The sequence below is a fragment of the Platalea leucorodia genome (assembly GCF_965183815.1).
Source record: "Platalea leucorodia genome assembly, chromosome: 1".
Lineage (NCBI taxonomy): Eukaryota > Metazoa > Chordata > Aves > Pelecaniformes > Threskiornithidae > Platalea > Platalea leucorodia.
The window spans coordinates 160425851-160445093 of NC_138823.1; the positions used below are offsets into that span (position 1 = coordinate 160425851).

At 44.4% G+C, this 19243-nt stretch overlaps 1 protein-coding gene across 1 annotated transcript in view; it reads right to left on the reverse strand.

Annotated features, from left to right (window-relative positions):
• The window catches only part of DPP6 (dipeptidyl peptidase like 6), a gene marked incomplete at both ends in the record, with an annotated part of 418985 nt that extends 402468 nt beyond the window's left edge, over positions 1-16517 (reverse strand). Inside the window, one exon of the mRNA XM_082328177.1 lies at positions 16317-16517. Coding sequence (XP_082184303.1) covers positions 16317-16517 — 201 coding nt within the window. The remainder of the gene's footprint in view (positions 1-16316) is intronic.
• Positions 16518-19243: the final 2726 nt, after the last annotated feature.

Genomic DNA, 19243 nt, shown 5'->3' on the forward strand with positions numbered 1-19243 from the left:
ACCATGAAAATCCTGAGTGTTCAACATATATTAGCACTTTCATGCAGTATAAGCTGTACCACTTGATCTTTGCTGTCTGGAGAAGTAGAAAAAAAGGCTGGAGTTTTAGTGCTTCACAGTTTGGATGTTTTGTTGGGTTAATCATTTCTATCGCAATGCCTTTTAGCCCAGGGCTTAGAAAACCCATCAAGAACAGAAAGCATGAGTAATATTACAGGATATAATAAGAATGCTTGATCTTAACAGCAGTGTAGAAACAATATCAGATGGCTTTTATTGCATAACCAAAATCTTCTGGAAAATCTACCCAATACCACAGAGGGATTTAAAAGCTCCTGAAAAATTAAATGGCATACAGGAACAGAAGCCAGCTGTCTAACTCCCAGTAATGTGCTACAGCCATGGTGTTTGCTGACTTACCGCTCACATGCAGCATACTTTCCCTCTGCTGCCGGGATGAGATAACTGGAGATTACTTTGGCAATTCCCACCACATCAAAACATCCTCTGTCCTGTGCACCTAAAACACTTCTTCACACTTGTGAGAAGCTGTCATCTGCATCCCCTGCCTCTAACCACACTGATATAGTATCACCACCTCCCTCAGCACCCATTTCAGAAAGCACCACTTCTGCTGTTCCCCTCCGGTGTGGCCCAAAAAGACAGAGGGCCCTTCTCCTCTGCCAGTGTTGGAATAATTGGTAAGAAATTTGCTGCCTTACAGTAGTCTTCCTACATTAAATATCTTCACATGTATGCCTCTCATCTCTATATTTGAAGAAGTGGCTGCATTAGTTTTAAACAAGTCTGCGCCATAGGTCAAATTTTCAGAAGTGCTCAGGACCAGACACAATAAAGGACATAGCTGCTTACAAGTCAGGCGCTGCCATTCCTACATTGTCAGCAGTTTGAGCCCACTGTGAGCTTGAAAAATCAGCATATGGGGTACTCAGAGGAAGAAGCTAACAGGGATTGCCTGGAATGTGTGGTACCCCTTCTTGGGCATTTTTTACACCCAGCAGCTGCTGAGGATCAGAGCCTTACAACTCAGAGCTCTTCCCACCACCACACAGCCATGCTCACTTTTCCTCAGTTTCCTTTCCAACTCACCCATCTTGCCTGTGTTCAGAAAGGAGAAGAGAGAGCAATCCTTCCAAGTGGCAGCAACAGCCAAGAGCTCACCCTGGGAGATGGGGTTTTGAACAAGGCTGAGAACCAAACCCAGACTAGATGAATGCCATAGCTGCTAAAGCATCATGTAGCAAGTGGGCAGTTTCTCCTCCTCCAGGTGGAGTTTCCAAAATAATTTGTGTTTTATAATGGACTCAAACCTTCCAATGCATGTTAAACCCACTCTGAACCCACAAAAGGCAATGAGCCATTGAAGGGCACAGGTGTGTTCCTAGATGAAGGGAACTTTTGTTCTGCCTATTTCTGGTTCACAGAGAGACTTTGATGGACTTGGATGCTGCCAGCTGAGCACTTTTGTCACTCAAACAGCACTGCTCTTATGGCCTGGGGATCACTTATATTAAAAAAGGGAAATATCCAGTAAGGTTGTTCAAACTCTGAGCTAGTTTTCTTGATCATTTGGATGTATTGAGCTACTCTTTAGATACCCAAATCTGAAATTCACATAATCTGGAGATAATTTGCATTCAGATTACACTATAGTGGTCTTATAACACAAAATAAACTGTCTGATATTCTTCCAAAGGCTTCACAGCCATAGGCTTTCCTTTGCATTCTGTCTTTGTTACTGCGACAGGCAAAGGTACGGTCTGTAAAGGATTCTGGGACTCTGTGTAGAAAAGCTAGAGCAAAGCACTTTGGCAAAACGAGAACATACAATTCTACAATAATAAAAGAAAAAGAACTGCTCTGAATTAGATTTGCCCATACAGACCATCTGCAACTAAAAGGCAAGTAGATGCTGCTGCCCTTATAGTGACAGACCTCTTAACATCTTGCCTCTTGAAACAGAAAAGTGTTTGGCCTACAGGGGAGTTAGCTAGAAATCCTTAGAGAAATATCATATACCTGGTGCGCTTGACACAATTTGTTTAAAATGCTGCAATCCAGGGACTCTTGACTAAATCTGACTGAACAACCTTAAAAATATGTGCAAAGGATGGCTTCAGACCTGTATAACCCATTTTACTACATTTTTTTTTCACAAACACTGAGTATTTGTAAACCTTTACCCCTTCAGGAGATTCTTCTAAAAGATGTTTATCCTGCGTAATTAAAACTGAAGTTCCTGTTACCCAGCTGGAGGCAGAGACCTCTTCAACTGGCTGCATGCAAAATTTCAGTGGCTTTAGATGTAAAAGGGGGACCTTGTGGTTTCTCTGCTTCCAAGGGCAGGTTAATAATTCCATAAAAATAGAGTTACTGAGATTCACCTTAAAACCAGATACAACTTTTATCTTTGCCCACTCTTACTGGAAGGCTCTTCCAGTACTTCAATGCTCAAGATCTTAGAAATCTTATCATTTCCAGCCTAAACCAATTTATGTCCAGATTACAGCCATCTATTCATATTCCAACAATATCCTTCAACTAAAAAACTTTACTGTCCCCCAGAGAAGGGCCCATTGACCTGAATAAATGAGAAGCAGTGATTATTGAAGCTGACCAAGAAAAATGCTGGGAATGCTTGGGTCTGACAATGAAACTTTCTCCTAGATAGATGTCCTAAGGATGGACATATTCTCCATTTCCACCATTACCAGCAAAGGGGAGAGACCAAGTCACATAAAATTCTAATCTCCTGCTTTGCTAAGAAGACAAACTAAGTATAAAAAGCCTCTTTGCCTCTTAGCAAGCACACGAATTTACATTGAGGAACTCTGAAATTATGTCACTGTGAAGTAAAGAACAAGTTTTGGTGCTGTTCCTTGCTGGAGTGCTCTGAGCTCCAGGGCAAGAAAAGAGAAGTAAGCACAAACGATGGCAGATGTTTATTCTAAGTTTTCATCAGAAAGTTTAGCAATGTCGATAGACAAACTCTCAAGCAACCCATTTGACTAAAAGAAGCCACCAGATTTCTTCTCCCAATCTTAGAAATTTTGGTTATCCAAACCAATGTTAAGAGCCTCAGTTTCCAGAAATCTGGTTGCCCAGTCACCCCTTAACAAGCCTCTGCCTGGCATTCATGAAACCAAATGGAACAGAAAAATAAAATAGAAATAGTCATATTGTCTTCTGTGTTTGGAAAGTCACAGCCAGCCTGTATGAAAGGGGGGAGAGTGAGAGAGGAAAGACAGTCCCTAATGCCCAACATGTATTTTGCAATGAGTCGATCAATCATTCTTCTTTTGTGTGTAGAAATGCCTTGAACAGAACAGAACAGTCCTGAAATGGTTCATCACTCACAAACATTTGATGAAAGTGGATTCAGTCTTTGGTTTATGATACAGAGTGCTGGAGGAGATGTTTTCTAGATGAGATACAGGCAGCACACATAAAACCAATCTACTTCTTTCTGCTTTCCAGGGCTGTCCAAGGCACTTGGTTAAAGAAAAACACAGGAGTGGGCTCCTGCTAGAATCAGCCACACAGATCTCACTTATCATTGCTAGAGACATTGGTCCTTGTACAATTCATCTACATGGCATTGTGGCAAACCGGAAAAAACCTCTGTCACACACGTGTGCTATCACTTGCTCTTTAAGTAAGTTACTTTAAGGATAAAGACTTGCATTTTATTAGTCTTCCCCTCAGTTAATATCTATCATCTCAGCAATCTGCCATTCAAACAATGCTCACCAAACCTTTCATAAAGGCACCTGAAGCCTGCTGATTGAGTTGTCTCACAGAAGCCTTGCTAATAATATACATTTGGAGTGCTTTTAATCATTTTATGAAGTTAGGAAATTCTCATCTATTGAACTCCAGTGGACCACAGAGAAATTTTATGGCTCGTCACCAATCGAGATCAGGTGAAAGGAATGCAGAACAGTGCTTTCAAATTAAATTACAGTTTTTCAGGTTGGACTGGCACAATCTGTCTTTAGCAAAAGAGAAGCCTTTTGTGGAACTTTTAGAGCAAATTCAATCCTCTGATTCACACTGCTGCTCCCTACATTTTATACTAAATTGCACAGTTAAAAAGCTGACTATGGCATTCTCACGTATCTTTCCAGCCCAATAGCTTTGTGCTATCTGCCAAAAGCCCACTTCCAGAAGAGCTTCAGCTTAGCACAGACAGGAAGAAACAGTGAAGGAACATGGTCGTAATTTGAGGGATCTCACATGCAGATCTGCAGAGTGGGATTAAACTGGCTTTAACCTTGCTCTTCGACTTCACCTTCTCTCTCTAGTGCCATGAAGCACTTCTCTCTAGCTCGTCCAAAGAGGAGAGAGCCACTACAGAGCTGCGCAGTTGCTATGAGCATCCTTGTATGCGTGAGAGAAAGACAGTATTCCCTCATGACCCAACATGAGAGAATACAGCTGATTTCCTCTCTTCTGTCTCTCCTCTAATACAAAGCTTGCCCAATGCCTGGAGAAGAACAGCTTACTGAGGAGCATACAATTTGCTATTGACTGAACTATAAAAACAAAACAAAAAAAAACCCACAAAAGTATTCCTTTTGGTCATGTTTACACATGCTCTGAATTTGCGTCCTGGGAGCGTGCTAAGTGATCTTCCCTGAACATTCATAGGAAGAGAATTTCAACGGACCCTGAGCTTAAATGCTCAAAGACAGTGAATGTTTCAGTGATACTTTCTGAAAGCTTTCTTACCAGAAATCTGATCCAAGCCTATGCCATGAACTCCATTCCTGCAAACCCACATTGACAGACCTGGACAAGAGTCTCCCAGAATGACTGAATGTAAGAAGAAAGGGGTATAGAAAATGTGCTTTTCAGTTACAGATCTCCTAGCTGAGCAGCGATGCATAATGGTGAAGGATCAGGAAAGATGAAGACTCAGCCTGAAAAGCCACATAACTGCAATCATGTCATGCAAAGCAGGAATGTGGACTGCACTGCATGGTGATAGCGTGGGAAACTCTCAGCTCCCATCTGTAAGTGAAGGCCTGAGGATATAAGGAGATTCTCCTTGAGACCTCTCCAAACACGTGTATCACACACATGCTTCTGTACAACCCTGCAATAGAAAGACTGTTAGTCTAGGCTGAAGTTACACTAAAAAGGGATATATTCTGGTGTAAACTGAAATGGAAAGGGACAATGTGTCCTAAGTGCCAAAATATACCTTGAATTTGTTATCCACAATGCAAACATTTCATAAGGATAATATTTTTTTTTTCTGAGATTGCAGCTATAACACTACATAATTGGTCACTAATTAAGTATTTATAGAATATCTTCCTAAAGACATTACAGAAGAGGAGAGGATGAGAACTATACACAACCATCTTTTCTGTCAGGTATTTTATAAAGATATGAAATACTTGGTGCATTCTAAAGAGAAAAAAAAAATGGTATAAGTTATCATAGAATCAAAATACGGGAGAAATGGCTTCCAACCTCTCCCCTCTGGGGAGATCAGAAAACTTCAACAGAGGTGGGGTAAGGGTGGGAAAGACATTTCAGGAAAAAAAATATGAGACAAAAAATCCTCTTCCCGCAGATTAGGGAGAACCTGCACTCCTGCCCAGAGCTAGTTCCTGGATTAGGCTAAGTAGGAGGAAAACGCAAATGTGGAATATTCTGTCTCAGCTGCAAGAAATATTTTGCCCTATAGCAAAAAATATTTTAGAAGTAAAATTCCTTGGCTTCCAGTATCAGAGCTGGCATCCAGTTCTGTGCATCACAGCTTTCCTCTTCCTTCTTTCCCTTAATTGTCCCTTGTCTGGTTTTCATCCTCTTGCTGTTTTCTCTTGCTTTTGGAGCCTGCCTCATTCTTTCCCCCAGTGGCAAATTAAACTGAGGACACTGCTTGAAAATTCACATCCAGCCTCTTAATCAGTGCACCACGGCTGTATCTCCTTTTGGGCAAAGAAGTTGTCTCAGAAAGGTTTTAACACACTAAAGCAGCCAGAATAGCCCAGACATCACACACAAGACAGAGAGTCTTTGAAAACAGAAAAAAAAACCTTTGAGACAGCAACCACAAATGACTCCATTCTGCCCATCTTCCTTTCCACATTTGCTTCCTTTTTTTTTCTCAGTGGCCTTTCCCACCTTCCCAAGTACATGACTTTTAACCCAGACAACCCTCCCATCTATCAAGAGCCTGACATGCATGTTTATACCCCCCCAGGACTAACCGTGTCACTTTACCACATTAGCTCACGTTTCCATCTCTGACAACTTGTGGCATGTTTTCCCTCAACCAACAACCACTTTCTTTTATATGACACATAGCACTTTAGCAGCCAAAGCACAATAGTCTGATAACTGCTCATCCAGCATCATGTATCTTCTTATTATCTGCTACATTATCCTTATCTAATTGCATGCACTTTGGCTCAATCTGACATTTTCAAAACTACAGATGCTTATTAGCTTTTCTTAGCTAAAAGAAAAATGTGCATTATAGTGATTATCAGCTCCTGGCACTGCCTGTGAAACATTGTAATGAGAGAGACCTTTAGCCCACCATAAACAAGCACAATCAGGCCTGTTTTGGTTATTAGCAATGCTCCCACAAATGTTGCCACTGTCAGAATTAATGACCGCACTGCTAATTATTAATAATCTCATGTTTCTATGGGTTCTTTTTAGCCCAAAGCTTTAGGCCAGAAGCGGAAATAATTTAATTCTGCACCACCACATGAAGCCACAAATAAAGTCACAGCCTTGATTCCTTTATAGTATTCAACAGATGCAGGTCCTGCCCCACAGGGATAAATAGCTAGCTGAAGGTCATGCGGCAGGTCAGTGGTAGACCCAGGAACAGCAAGCCTTCCCTAATGGTCATTCCAATGCTCTACCACAGACCCATGCCACCTCAAACAGAAGGTATAGAAATGTGCCCATCAGTGAGAATTACCCACTCCTTGAAGAAGCCTCTTCCAAGCACACAGAACTCAAACACAGAGAGTATAAACAAGGCAAGTACAATAGATCAGCTTACTGTGATCCCAAACGTTGGCTATGTCAGTCTTTATTAATTACTCTTGTTTATAATGAAACATTGTATGTGTTTTGACAAGTGTTGTTTGTGGTGCAGTTCACAATAGAAGAGAAGAAGCTGCTTCAACAGCACCCACTTTATCAGAGACACCATTGTGAAGCACTATAATACCTTTAGTGTTTTCTCCAGATGCCTCGTCTTGTATCTGGGATTACAAACACGCAAATTTAAAAAAAAAAAAAAAAAAAGTTAATATAGAACAGACAGAGGAACTGTATCAATAAAATGCTTACATTCAGTATGCCTAGCAGGAAGACTAGTAAAAGTGGAATCTTTGGTTCACTATAAACCATTTATGTCTCTATGGCAACATCGTTGTTGATTTCTACAGCTTCCCTACAACAAAGTAATAGATGTTTGGTCTTTTAAATATTACTTTTCTTTTCTGACACCTAAAGGAAATAGGAAAAAGAAAACCAAAGACAAACCATATTTAATATAGATTATCCAGAAACATGAGGAAGGATTTAGCAGTAAATGACAAACAAATAAAGATACGATTCTACAGTCACATGAAACATAATCCCATGAGCAATCTGTTCAAATCTCAGAGCTGTATATGCAATAAACTTACATTGGGACAATCAGTCTCTTATGCAAGAGGTCAAGCACTATTTAAAGCAGATCCCAACATCCTCTTTCCTCTGTGCTCAAGGCTCCTTATGTTCCTCTGGAATATGAGATATCTCGACCTGCCTGTCCTGAGAGGAGAGCAGGGGAGACAGGCAGCAGCTGAAACTTGCATTTTGCAATGCCAGAGGGCATGTCACTGTGAAGCGGCTGGAGAGGAGCCACCTGAGGTTTTTGCTGGGAGATCCATCTTTAGGCGCCAGGGCAGAGAGAGATAAGGTTGCTAGCAGCCACCTGTTAGATAGGGAGCAAGAACTGACTCATGGCTTCCTGGCAGTGCAAACAAAACTGAGTTCTTCTCCCATGAGGCAGGGCTGGGGAAATGGAGAGAGGAAGATACTGGGAGGTTTTGGGGAGCAAATGGGAAGAGCCATCCACCCCAGCACTACCTCCCGTACCACTCTACCTGCCAGCAGCAGCAGCAGCTGCCACCAGATTGCTTTTCTATGATCCTGGCACAAGCATAAATGTCTGTTTCACTACTGCCAGCAGTTCATACTTTCTCTTTTGCCAAGGCTGGCCTTATAAATACAAGTCTTTTTTAGTCCACTTTAGCAAGAGGCACTGCACGATACTTCAGTTCATCTTCACAGACAAAAACTCTACATGACTGGGCTCTGCAAACCACTGCTTATACCCTTGAGAAGGGACAACAGGGAGTAACAAGCCTGCTGCTGCTGTCCAGATGCAGGACATTATTCTCCCTCTGCCTCTGCCAGAATGGGAGGAAAGCAGCAGGCACGGGGATCCTGTGCAAACCTGCTGCTGGCTCTGCTCACCAAGTGTCTTCAGATCTACGGCTTGGAGACTGCAGTAACATCTGTAATTGCTCAGCGTCCATGGGTTTCATTTCTCCTCTCACCAAAATACCACAGCTACTTTCTTTTATAGAGAGCCGGAACTCATTTTAATGGAAAATAAGGAACACATACATTTGTCATAAACACTTTAAAATTAATGACTGTGGTATAACTAGAGCTGAGGTTACCAGGCATTTCCCACTGCTGCGTTTCCATTTCATGTAGCTTTGTACATCCAAGATAGCAAGCCTGGGAAGAAATTTGCATTTGCTTTTGAGGTCTGCCTAGAGTGAAATCTACTTGAAATGCTGGAGCAAATGCTATTCACAAATACAGAAAAGAAAAAGAAAACAAAACAAACCACCACCCCCCCAAAATATAAAATGAAAGTATTAAGATATTCCTGCTGTCCTTCCTTTTGGATGCTTTAAATCTCCCTTCTCTCAAAGCAAGCTCCAAACCCTTGAACCGCTAGGGGAAAACATCAGACATTTGAAATGCTACATGAAAACTGTCATTAATGAGTGCAAGATACAGCAAGGACTTAAATGTGCTGGACTTCATAATTAGTTTTACACTTGTAAGAATAACCTTGGTGATAACTGGAATAATTTTTAGTCTTAAAGCCCCTGCGGCCCAGGACCAGAAACTGCAACAGCTCACAGGGCTGATCCACAGCAAAATGTCACTGCCGTAGAGCTGAGACGCACTGTCTTTAAGACAATGTGTCAACTCAGCCTCCAATTGTCCAACTCCAAAGTGAAGATAATGTTAAATGCAGTTTTAGAAGGCACAGAGACAGCAACTTGTGGAAGAATCTATGTAATAGCAGAGCTCTACTAACAAGCACCTTGTTTAGAGGAAAATAATTTACACTTTGCAAGTCATAAGCAATTAAAAAATACATTCAATGGAAATCTGGTAAGATTTCATCAGCAAAGATCACAATATCAGCCTTTTTCACACTGCCTCAAACACTCTATTAGCTTTGCTTAAACTTACTGCTTGCAGTGTGGATGAGTATCATCAGACCCCTCTCTTCTGCTCTCCCTGGCTCCACATTAGAAGTTCCCTGATGCTTAAAAAGTGCATTAATCTTTGCTGTAATCTTTGGGAACACTTTCAAGTGCTATTTTAACAATACAAAGTATGAAAGATCTCTAAATTAAAGTGCTTAAAAGCTGAGAAGTAACTAAAACTCAAGTTGAGTGTGAGAAATGAAGGTTGCCAAACACTCTACAGGTGGAAAAGTTGTGAAGGAGTTGTGTTTCCACTACACAAAAATCACACGCCATTCACCCTTCAAAACACCTTACTGGGTTGTACCACTACACTCTCCCTCTGCTCCCTTCTACACTGCTCTGTGCTGCAAAACGTACATGTGCCTAATGCCTGTGTCTTACTCTCAGTTTTAGTTACATATTGGCAGTAAAGACTATGGCACACTAGATCTCTTCATAGAGACTAACACACAGACTCAAAATATGTTTTAACTCAGTTAACTCACCCACACTGAATCTCATCATTATGAAACACCTACAATTTAATGAATACGGATAACATTTTCAAAGGCGCATAAGCGAGTAAGAACCTGATCCAAAATGAGTATTTATGCACCTAACTAAGAAATAGATTCCAAAACATATTTTCGGATTTGACCACAAATCTCTTTTCAAAAAACTCCGAATTTACAAACCTAAATTATCTGTGTGTACTTTTGAAAATTTACACTGTATCACCACCCAGTATGAGTGCAAGAGGCTTTTGGGAAAAGACTGGAGTTTTTGTTTTCCTTTGGGAGAAAAGAGAAAAACATTCCCTTAGAAGAAAAATTAGTTTCTCCCCTCCTTCTCCCATGCTTGAAGTTGGGACTATTTAAAACTGTTGTTGAACCATTGTTTTATGAGCTTTGAAAACAAATATTTCTCCCTGACGGTGAAAAAGAGAGTTACAAAACTGTCATCAAGTCAATCAAACCTAGAGAAAGCAATAAGGAATTGAAAATAACCTTCACGTGTAGGTATGAGTATGTAAACAAATGGTTGGTTGATGCTTTACTATAAAAGCAATGAAATGCCAAGTGCTCTATAGAACAGTGGAATCAAGACACGCTGCCACCCCTTGGTCACAGGATGAAAATGCACGTACATCACGGCAACGTGCTGGGAATCATCCAGCACATCAGGCAAAAATCCCAGTAAAATCAACTTGCAGTTAATGAACTTTAATGGCAGATTTTGCTGGACGATCACAAGCATAAATATAATAGCCCAAATTAATGTAAAGGTTTTGATTTCAAGGGGCAAAATCTTCTGACTCCCGAGGAGCATTTTTAAAGCTGTGATGGACACCCTAAGAACTGTCTTCTTTCTTGCCTTTTCTAAAACAAAAATATACAGAGGAATAGAGAGCAGCACTTATTCATAGATCTTTTTTCCCACCCCCTATGTCTTTGAAAGCCCCTTGGAAAACAACACAAGCTGCTCTGACCTTGGGCTCAGCGTCTTCTTTCTGCACTTGAGCTACTAGCTACTAGTTCAACAGAAATAATGTGAGGTGAGTACTCTACATGAGGTATCCCAACTTATTGCACAGTTCACTACTATTAGAGAGATGATTCAGCCTCTTCACACAGTTATTCCTGAATACTTAAAAATACATTCTCTCTGGCAGATTTTTTTAGTGCATGCATCATCATCACAGCTAGTAAAGACTGCAGAAACAGAGGCTGACTTTAAACTGACAGCAAATATCACAAGGTGGTTTAATTCTAAATTTAGCTATAAAGCAAAGTATAAAAAGCATATCACCTCCAGGTCAGAGCGTCCATTATTCAGTAATCACAAAATATATGATGAGCTTCCATGCAAATACAACACCTGATTTTTATGAGGTTTATAACTATTTCTTTTGAAGGAAGTAAGCTGTAACTTTTATTAATTTCAGAAGGTGAGCTTACAGAATGTCAGTAGGGCCTAACTATTTCCATTGAATGAACTAGTCCCAGCCCTCTACATCTTAATGGATGTAGGATAACTGAGTTCAGCATCCAAGAACTCACCAAGAAGAGGCAGAAGAAGCGACTCTTACAGATTTAAACAGTAGTTTCTGCCAATAAAGACAGCAGTACAGATGTGTAGATAGATTTCTGGTTACAGTTCAAATTACTGTATCTTATGTTATGAACCCTGCCGTCCTAAAAACCCTTCTATAAAATCAAATCACTCATCTCTTTGGGAAAAGACCACACCACTTCTGAAATGCCTGTTGTCTGCAGCTCAGGCCTCAACCTTTCTGAAACACTGTCCTTGACACATATTTCTAGGAGGCAATAACTCTTCCCATTAGACAAATAATGAACTGAAAATTAACACTTTCAATTACATGCAACAGCAAGTCTGACATACCAAATTACAATTTTTTTACACTAATGGCTTTGATTCTCACTTTATCAGACTTATTCTATTAACAAATGATATTTGATTTACTTAATCCTTATTTATTCAAGAAAGAAACACAGTTTTACTGAAGCATTTCAAAATTATCACTATTTATATCTGAATGAAAAACTTCTCAAAATGTAAATCAGTCTGAATAATCAATTGCAAAACTAGTAAAGTATAACATATGGCCAAATGTAGTTTAAAGCAAATACAGGAAAGAAAAAAATATTCAGAATTCAGTATGGAAAGAATATTCACAGTAATGAAAGCTTTTGTACTTTGAGTCTGGCTGTTTTTATATGGTTAAGTCTCCCACTGAAGCCAATAGGAGTTGTGGCTAAATCATGAACCTATAAGAATGCAGCATATGGCTCTTTATACAGAAAAGTTTTATGATGTTTCAGTGGAGGATGCAATATTTTTAACACATAACTTATCATACAAAATTTAATCTAAAAAGGACTTCTGTGATCATCATTTTATAGTCAGTGCCTTATAGAATAGATCAATATTCTGTGTTACAGAGAAGTGCTGAACTTCTTATGCACTTGATTAATGCATTGTTATCATCCCAGTAATTAAAAGGAGCGGGGTTATACACAATCAGCATGATACGTCTTACTCAGCACCTCCTGGCAGTTGCCTGCAAAAATTAAACTCATTAATCACTGTGATGCCAAAGAAGAAAAAGCTTGGGGAAAAAAATGAAAAAGCTGTATTTTATGGGAAAAAATTCTCAAGTCAACATCTAGGAGAAAATCCCTTCCACAGTACAATATAGAAAGAATTAACATCACCAAGCTAAAAAGGAGAATTATGTTACCAAAATTCTTCATGATCTGCTATACCACCACACTAGATTTTACTAAGAGTTTTTACAGATATTTGCTCATATCTCAATGAATGTAGTGAAAAAGTATCCTATAACAAAGCAAACATGTCATCAGAATTTTGTTTACATCTGTTACAATAATTAAGTTCAGTATCAATACTGCCACAGAGCCAATTGGGAAGTTGTTTTCTGGGGTCATTTATACAAAACCTAGTTTCCTCATTACTCCTCCCATAAATAACATGATTGTCTCATCAGGCTAACAATTAACATGAAAAATTTGCAATATTTAACCCAGGTTTTGTTCACAAGTTAGGTTTACAATATATATTTTCTCATATACCTACCATGACTTGAAACATTGTAAAAACCTGTTAAAATACTAAAGAATGTTGTGACTTCTGCTTTGCTACACTTTCGTATTACAAAAACAATGTTCTCAAGTCTATCTCAATGGTGGCTGTAAAGTGAAGTGAGCAGTTGTCATATTAAACCACGACTGTCTTTGTTTTAAATTTTGTTTATTACAAAATTGTTGCTTCCTCTCTAGCTTCGTACAGGTTTTGTGTAGTATTTTTCCACCAGTCATATTTCCAGTGGACAAAATGCTTACTAACAATATTGTGGCCTTCAAAGGCAAGATCTTGTCTTTCCCTCTGTTTTGTACTGCACTGAGGTCTGTACTGGTACTTAAAAACATACTACTGAAGGCAGCACACATATTTCAATACAGAAGTCATCAGCAGCAACCTATAAAAAAAAATCTCAGTTCTCTCCCAATTATTAATCACCTGACAAAGTTAGGAATGGAACAGTCTCATTCTCAGGTTTGTTTTGGTATTTCCAAGTGTGGCCAGGCAAAAAAAAAAAAACTTTGTTCCTATATTTTTAAGCTCTGGCTTTTCGTATTAGATCAATGTTGAAGGATGAAAGACAACATTAATGTGCTACTGTAGTATTTGTGTAAAACAGAAATCAGAGGTCTAATCACCTTACAAAGGAGTTTCCAATACTGTCTCATTGAGCCCTTTCCCATGATAAGCAACGACACATCCTCCTGGCACCCTGCACAGACCACCCTCCTTGCACTTCTCCCATACTCCTTGCCTGCTGCCTGCCTCATTTTTCCCTTTGCCTCGGGGATTTCACACCGAGGCTGCATTCGCTCGTCCTGGACGAGCCTGCCTGTTGCCTGCGGGGGCGGGAGAGAAACCTCTCCACAGCCAAGGGCAAGAGGCCGCCGCCGGCTCGCCTCGGAGCCGGTCCCGGGCGGGTTCAGCACCGCGGACAGCTCCCCCCGCCCCGGACCGCCGGGGTTCAGCACCGCGGACAGCTCCGCCGGTCCCGCCGCGGGCGGGCTCAGCACCGCGGACAGCTCCGCCGTGCCCGCCCTCCGCCCGCGCTCCCCGCCGCGGGCCGGCCCCCTCCTCCCTGCAACGCAGGCTTGAAGGGCCGTTTCCTCTGGCTTTGTCACCACCACATCCTTCCGACCTGAACGACCCGCCACCGGAGACCCCCAGCCCAGCCGGCCCGGTCTCTGTTGGACTGCCCGACGCGGTCCACTAAACTTTCTCAGACACCTCGCCCCCTTTAAAAATAATTCGCACGAGGTGCCCACGTGCGTTTAGAAGTCACCCCAAATCCCTGTTTCTGGCCGTGCTTTTTGCACTTAATTGCGGGAGACACTTAGGCGGGCACCTTTCCCTCTACAGATGGCACCGCACAACAATGCCCTCCACCCACGCACAAACCCTGAGGGGAGAAAAGAAAAAAAAATAGAAAAAAAAAAAAAAATCCCAACTCTCCTTTTAGCAGTTTAACATTATTCTTCTTAACATTATTTTGGAGCCTGTCAGCACAAATCACTCGCACATGCTGAACTGCGTCCTTTGCTTCCCGGCTCAGCGCTTCTGGTGATCAGAGATGCGGCTCCAGACATCTGCCGTCTCCAAATCCAGGAAAGCGAAATTAAAACAGTCAAATAATGAGGAAAATGTGCCTTAGCCCAGCCCGGCGGCGGCACTCCGCTGGCTCGCAGCGACACCTAGAGCCCAGCACGTCGCCGGCAAGGGCCCCGTGTCCCCAGCCACGCCGGGAAGGGTCACGGGTGGGTGTGGGTGACCGGGGATGGGGACGGGTCCCCGCCCGCAGTGGGCCGGGACCAAAGGGCGGCAGCGTCAAGATCGCTGCCGGTCAGGGGGTCACAGGGAAGAGTTAATCCAGGCTCCTGTCACGGCTGGTCCCTGGGGCTGTCAGCGTGGCAGCCCCCTCGGGGGGGTTCAGGCCAATTTCCCTCGTCGCTGGCAAAAGTGCGCTTGCTCTACCGACGGCCAAAGTTTTTACGAAGGGACGGGAAACGGGACGGGGAATTAAAAGACAACCCGAGGAAGTTTCCCTGCGAACACAACTCTCTCCTCCGAGTGAGGCGGACCTACTGTCTCGGCTTGAAGCGGTGCCGTTCCTCGGAAGGCTCCCAGAGGCAGAGCTGAACCCTGCTGCAAAGCTACCGCGTCCCACCCGGGCAAGAAGTATTTTTAACACACACACACATTATTCCCAGCTGCAGCCATTTGCTGCTTGTGTGTGCTTCCACAGAGGCAAAACACCCCCAAATCCCTCTGCAAACCTAACATCACCCAGGCTACACTAGCGATGGGGAGCCACCCGGTTTGATCTATCGCCGGCCCTTCTTCGTCTCCCCGCTTTCTAAATCCCCTCTTTCCCCCCCGAAAGAACTAGGCGCGATCGACCCAAGCTAGTTTAACTCCATCAGGCACAGCAGCGAGCCGGCGGCCTGGATGAGTCACTCGTTACTAAGGCGATATGCAGATGCTCCCTTTGAAGTCGCGACTCTCGGAGGCAGCGCGGGAGCGAAGGTGCGCGGCCGAAGTTTGCGCCTTCCCCGCGGGGGCTCGGCCGGGGGCGGCGGGGAGGGATGAGAGAGGGCCCCAGAAACGGCTCTTCAAGGGTTAAAAAGTTTCCCCGCTGCCAAGTTGGGGGGGAGGCTGACGGGAAAGCAAGGAGGGAGGGACAAGGTGAAGACTTCTGCCCCGGGGGAGTGTTAAAGGGTAAAACATGGTATAACAATATAAAAAAAAGACAATAAAGCGGGGCGCTGGGGGGAACCCTTGTCGCCTGGCTTGGAGGGAGACGGCCGGAGCTTGCGCTTGCCGTTTCCAAACATGCTGACCCCGCGTCCCCCCAGCCCGCTCCCTCCGCGGCCGCGGCGAGCCGCGCAGGGAGGCAGGGAACGGGGCTTGGTGCGGGGGCAGCGCGGGGGCGGGCGAGCCCCGGCTCGGCTGGGCTCGGTGCGGGCTCTGTCCCGTACTATCCCCGGCACTTCGAGGGAAGAAGAGGAGCGCAAAGACCCGCTTGGAAGATCGGACAAACCGCAAGAAATCGCCGCCGGCCAGGAGGAGCACACAGGCATCCCGCAGGACAGGGGGGAGGACACCCAAAACCCAACCCAACCCAACGCGAACGACACCGGCGCTTACATCCTCCTCCTCGCAGTCACTTCGCGGCTGGTACTGGAAGCGGGGCCGGCTGCTTTCCTGTTGCAATGGACGCGAGGTCTTGCCGGCAGCGCCGTCCTCCTCGCTGCTCTGGGCGCCCAGGAGGTGACTCGCTTCGGGGGGAACGGGGAAAGAGCGGGAGGTGTTGATCTTCCCGCTGAACCGCTGGTACAGTGAAGCCATGAAGTCAAGCCGCGGGAAACGAGGGGGAGGGAGGGAAAGAGAGACGCTTCTCCCTCTCTTTTTTTTTTTTTTTTTCTCCCCCTCCTCTCTTCTTTTTTGGCTACAGCATGCTACACGCGGGAGAGGCTCAGTCCCACATCAGTGGAGGGGAGAGCGAGGGATCCGGCTCCCCGGTCCTCTGCACCGGCACCCGGAGAGAAGCGGGGGGGATCGAGAGAGCAGGGAGGGGGGGGGGGGGAGTGATGTGGGGGAGAGGAGATAAGATAGATAAATAAATAATAAAACGCAATCGAGCCGTAACACCACAAGCCCCGGGAATGCTGCACCATCCAGTGTCGAGAAGAAAAAAAAAAAATAAAAAAGAAGAAAAAAACAAAAGAACCAAAACACTCCACGAAGACGTACCCCCGATAATGGCGCCTGAGTGGATCAGCATTAAATGTGCTTTGGGGGTGTGCGTGTGTGTTTGCAAAAGCAGGGGAAAAAAAAAAAAATGGAAGGGGGGCTGGCTCAATCGCTGGCTGTCAGCGGCTCCCCAGGCAGAGGTGGCGGAGCAGTCGCCTCCGAGGTCGCATACCAACAGTGTGCACAAGCGAGAGGCAGAGTGACAGAGTGTGTGAGACGGAGTGGAAGAGGCTGGGAAGCCTCATTCAAAGCACGTTGCTCTTCTGGGGAGGGAGGGCTCTTCTACAATCATCTCCTTTTCGGCACCTTCTTTTTCTTCTTCCTAATATTTTTTTTTTTTTTTCCCGGGGAAACAACTTAAAAAAAAAAAAAAAAAAAAGAGCAACAGACACCTGATCTCCAGCCGTGAGAGAGAAAGAGGGGTGGGGAGGGGAAAGGCGAGGCGGGGAGGAGGGAGGCGGGACCGGCAGCCGCAGGGGCGCCGGGAGGCCGGTGTGCCCGGAGCGGCTCGGCCCCGGGGAAGGGGCGAGGGGAGGGAGGGTGAAGCCCCTCCGCTGCCCTGCCCTGCCCTGCCCTGCCCCAGCCGGCCGCGGGCACGGCTCTGCCGCGGTGAGCGGGCAAGTGCCCGGTCCCCGTCCCCTCCACCCCGTCCTCCTCCTTCCCCCGCCTCCCCAAGGCTGGGGGGGGGGGGGGTTGCGGGTTTTTGGAGGTGGTTGTTGTCTCTTTTTAAAAGAATCCGGTAAATTGTGTCTCTTACTATTTTTGTATTAATTCATTTTTGCTGCATTAAAACGTGCTTCAGCGCCCCTCTGTGGAAATCCGCCCGAAGTGGCTCCGGGCAGCACGGGCCGGGGATAAACAAGCGCGGTCCGGGCGCCGGGGGCAGCCGGGCCCGGTTGGGCCGGGGCCGGGGCCGGGGCCAGAGCCGGGCCGGGAGCGCTGCCGGGGACGGCCGGCGGCCGCGGCCCTTGGGCCGCCTTGGAGTGGCCCCTGCGCGGGGGCGCCGGGCCACGCTCATTCGGGCCGAGAACCGCGGCCGGTGATGACCGCTCCCGCGGGAGGAACGGGGCGTGGGCTCGGGCAGCAGCGGGGGAGCTGGCGGCGGGTGTCCAGCCGCTCCCAGCACGGCTGCGTCGGGACAGAGGGTGACAATTCCTCTTGCTCCAGCATCAGGCTCCGGGGTTTCCATAGCAACAGATGCTTAGGTTTAAACGAAAGTGGCAGAGTTGCTGTCCCCTCTTCTCCTCCCCGAAATCCTCCTCCTCTTCGACCTCGAAGCTTGCCAGAGATATTGGGATTACCAGGCGTCCTCTTATGGGAAACACACAAAGCGTAAACTAGAGTTTGCCCATTCCCATTGTGAGACTTGCTGCCGAAGAGCTCACAAACTTGGTTATACTTTAGCAAGTGGATTTGATGGGCTGAGATATTTCTAAACATGGTTCTTAAAGTTTTAGCTGTTAAGAAAATACCATCTTCGATACATGCGATTTCATCAGTCTTATAAATCCCCCACCTCAGCAGACCATGTATACAATATTCTAAAGTGCAACTGTCCCCCTCCCTATGATTTCAACAACTGCCTGATCAAAAATCTCTTTACATCTGAATAGTTTCATCCCCTGCTTTTTATTTGTGTCTTCAAAGCCAGGGATGAAAAGTCTTAACATTTAGATGAAAAGGGAACCTTATCTCATCAAGAGAGAAAACAAAAACAAACGCTCTGCCTCCTTCCTGATGGAACTTGAAAGAAGGAATCATTTTGATCTTCACAACTGAGATCCTGACATTTAATTAAAAAACGAGATGAGCACACAATGCTCCGAAGCAAAGTCTAGCTTCTAAGTCGTAGCAACACACGTCATAACAGAGGTAACTTTCCAGAAGCCACTTGGACCCCTCCTAAGTTATATTTCAGACACAAATTGACAACACACTACCAAAAATCTGGACAGTTAGCTCAGCTAAATTCCATCTTGAACTGCATTAACAGCGACTTTATGACTACTTGGAATTGGTGACAACTAGCACTGAAAAAAAAAAAAAGGAACAAGAGAATCAAATTAAAAGAAAGAATAAATTTTTAACTTAGGAAAACTAGGACACAAAGGAATAATCAAAGAAAGCCACAAAAAGGCAAGACGAAACCACGAGGCAGAAAAAACACCAAAGATTAAATGTCTGAATTAAAAAGTCTCAAAGAAAGTACAGAAAAAAGAAAACATTCTGCCTCACAGCTCAGTTCAAAACTGAAAGAGCCAGTAAGGACCAATTCAGTTCCAAATACATTCATTTTGTGGTTTTAATTCTTAAGAACCATG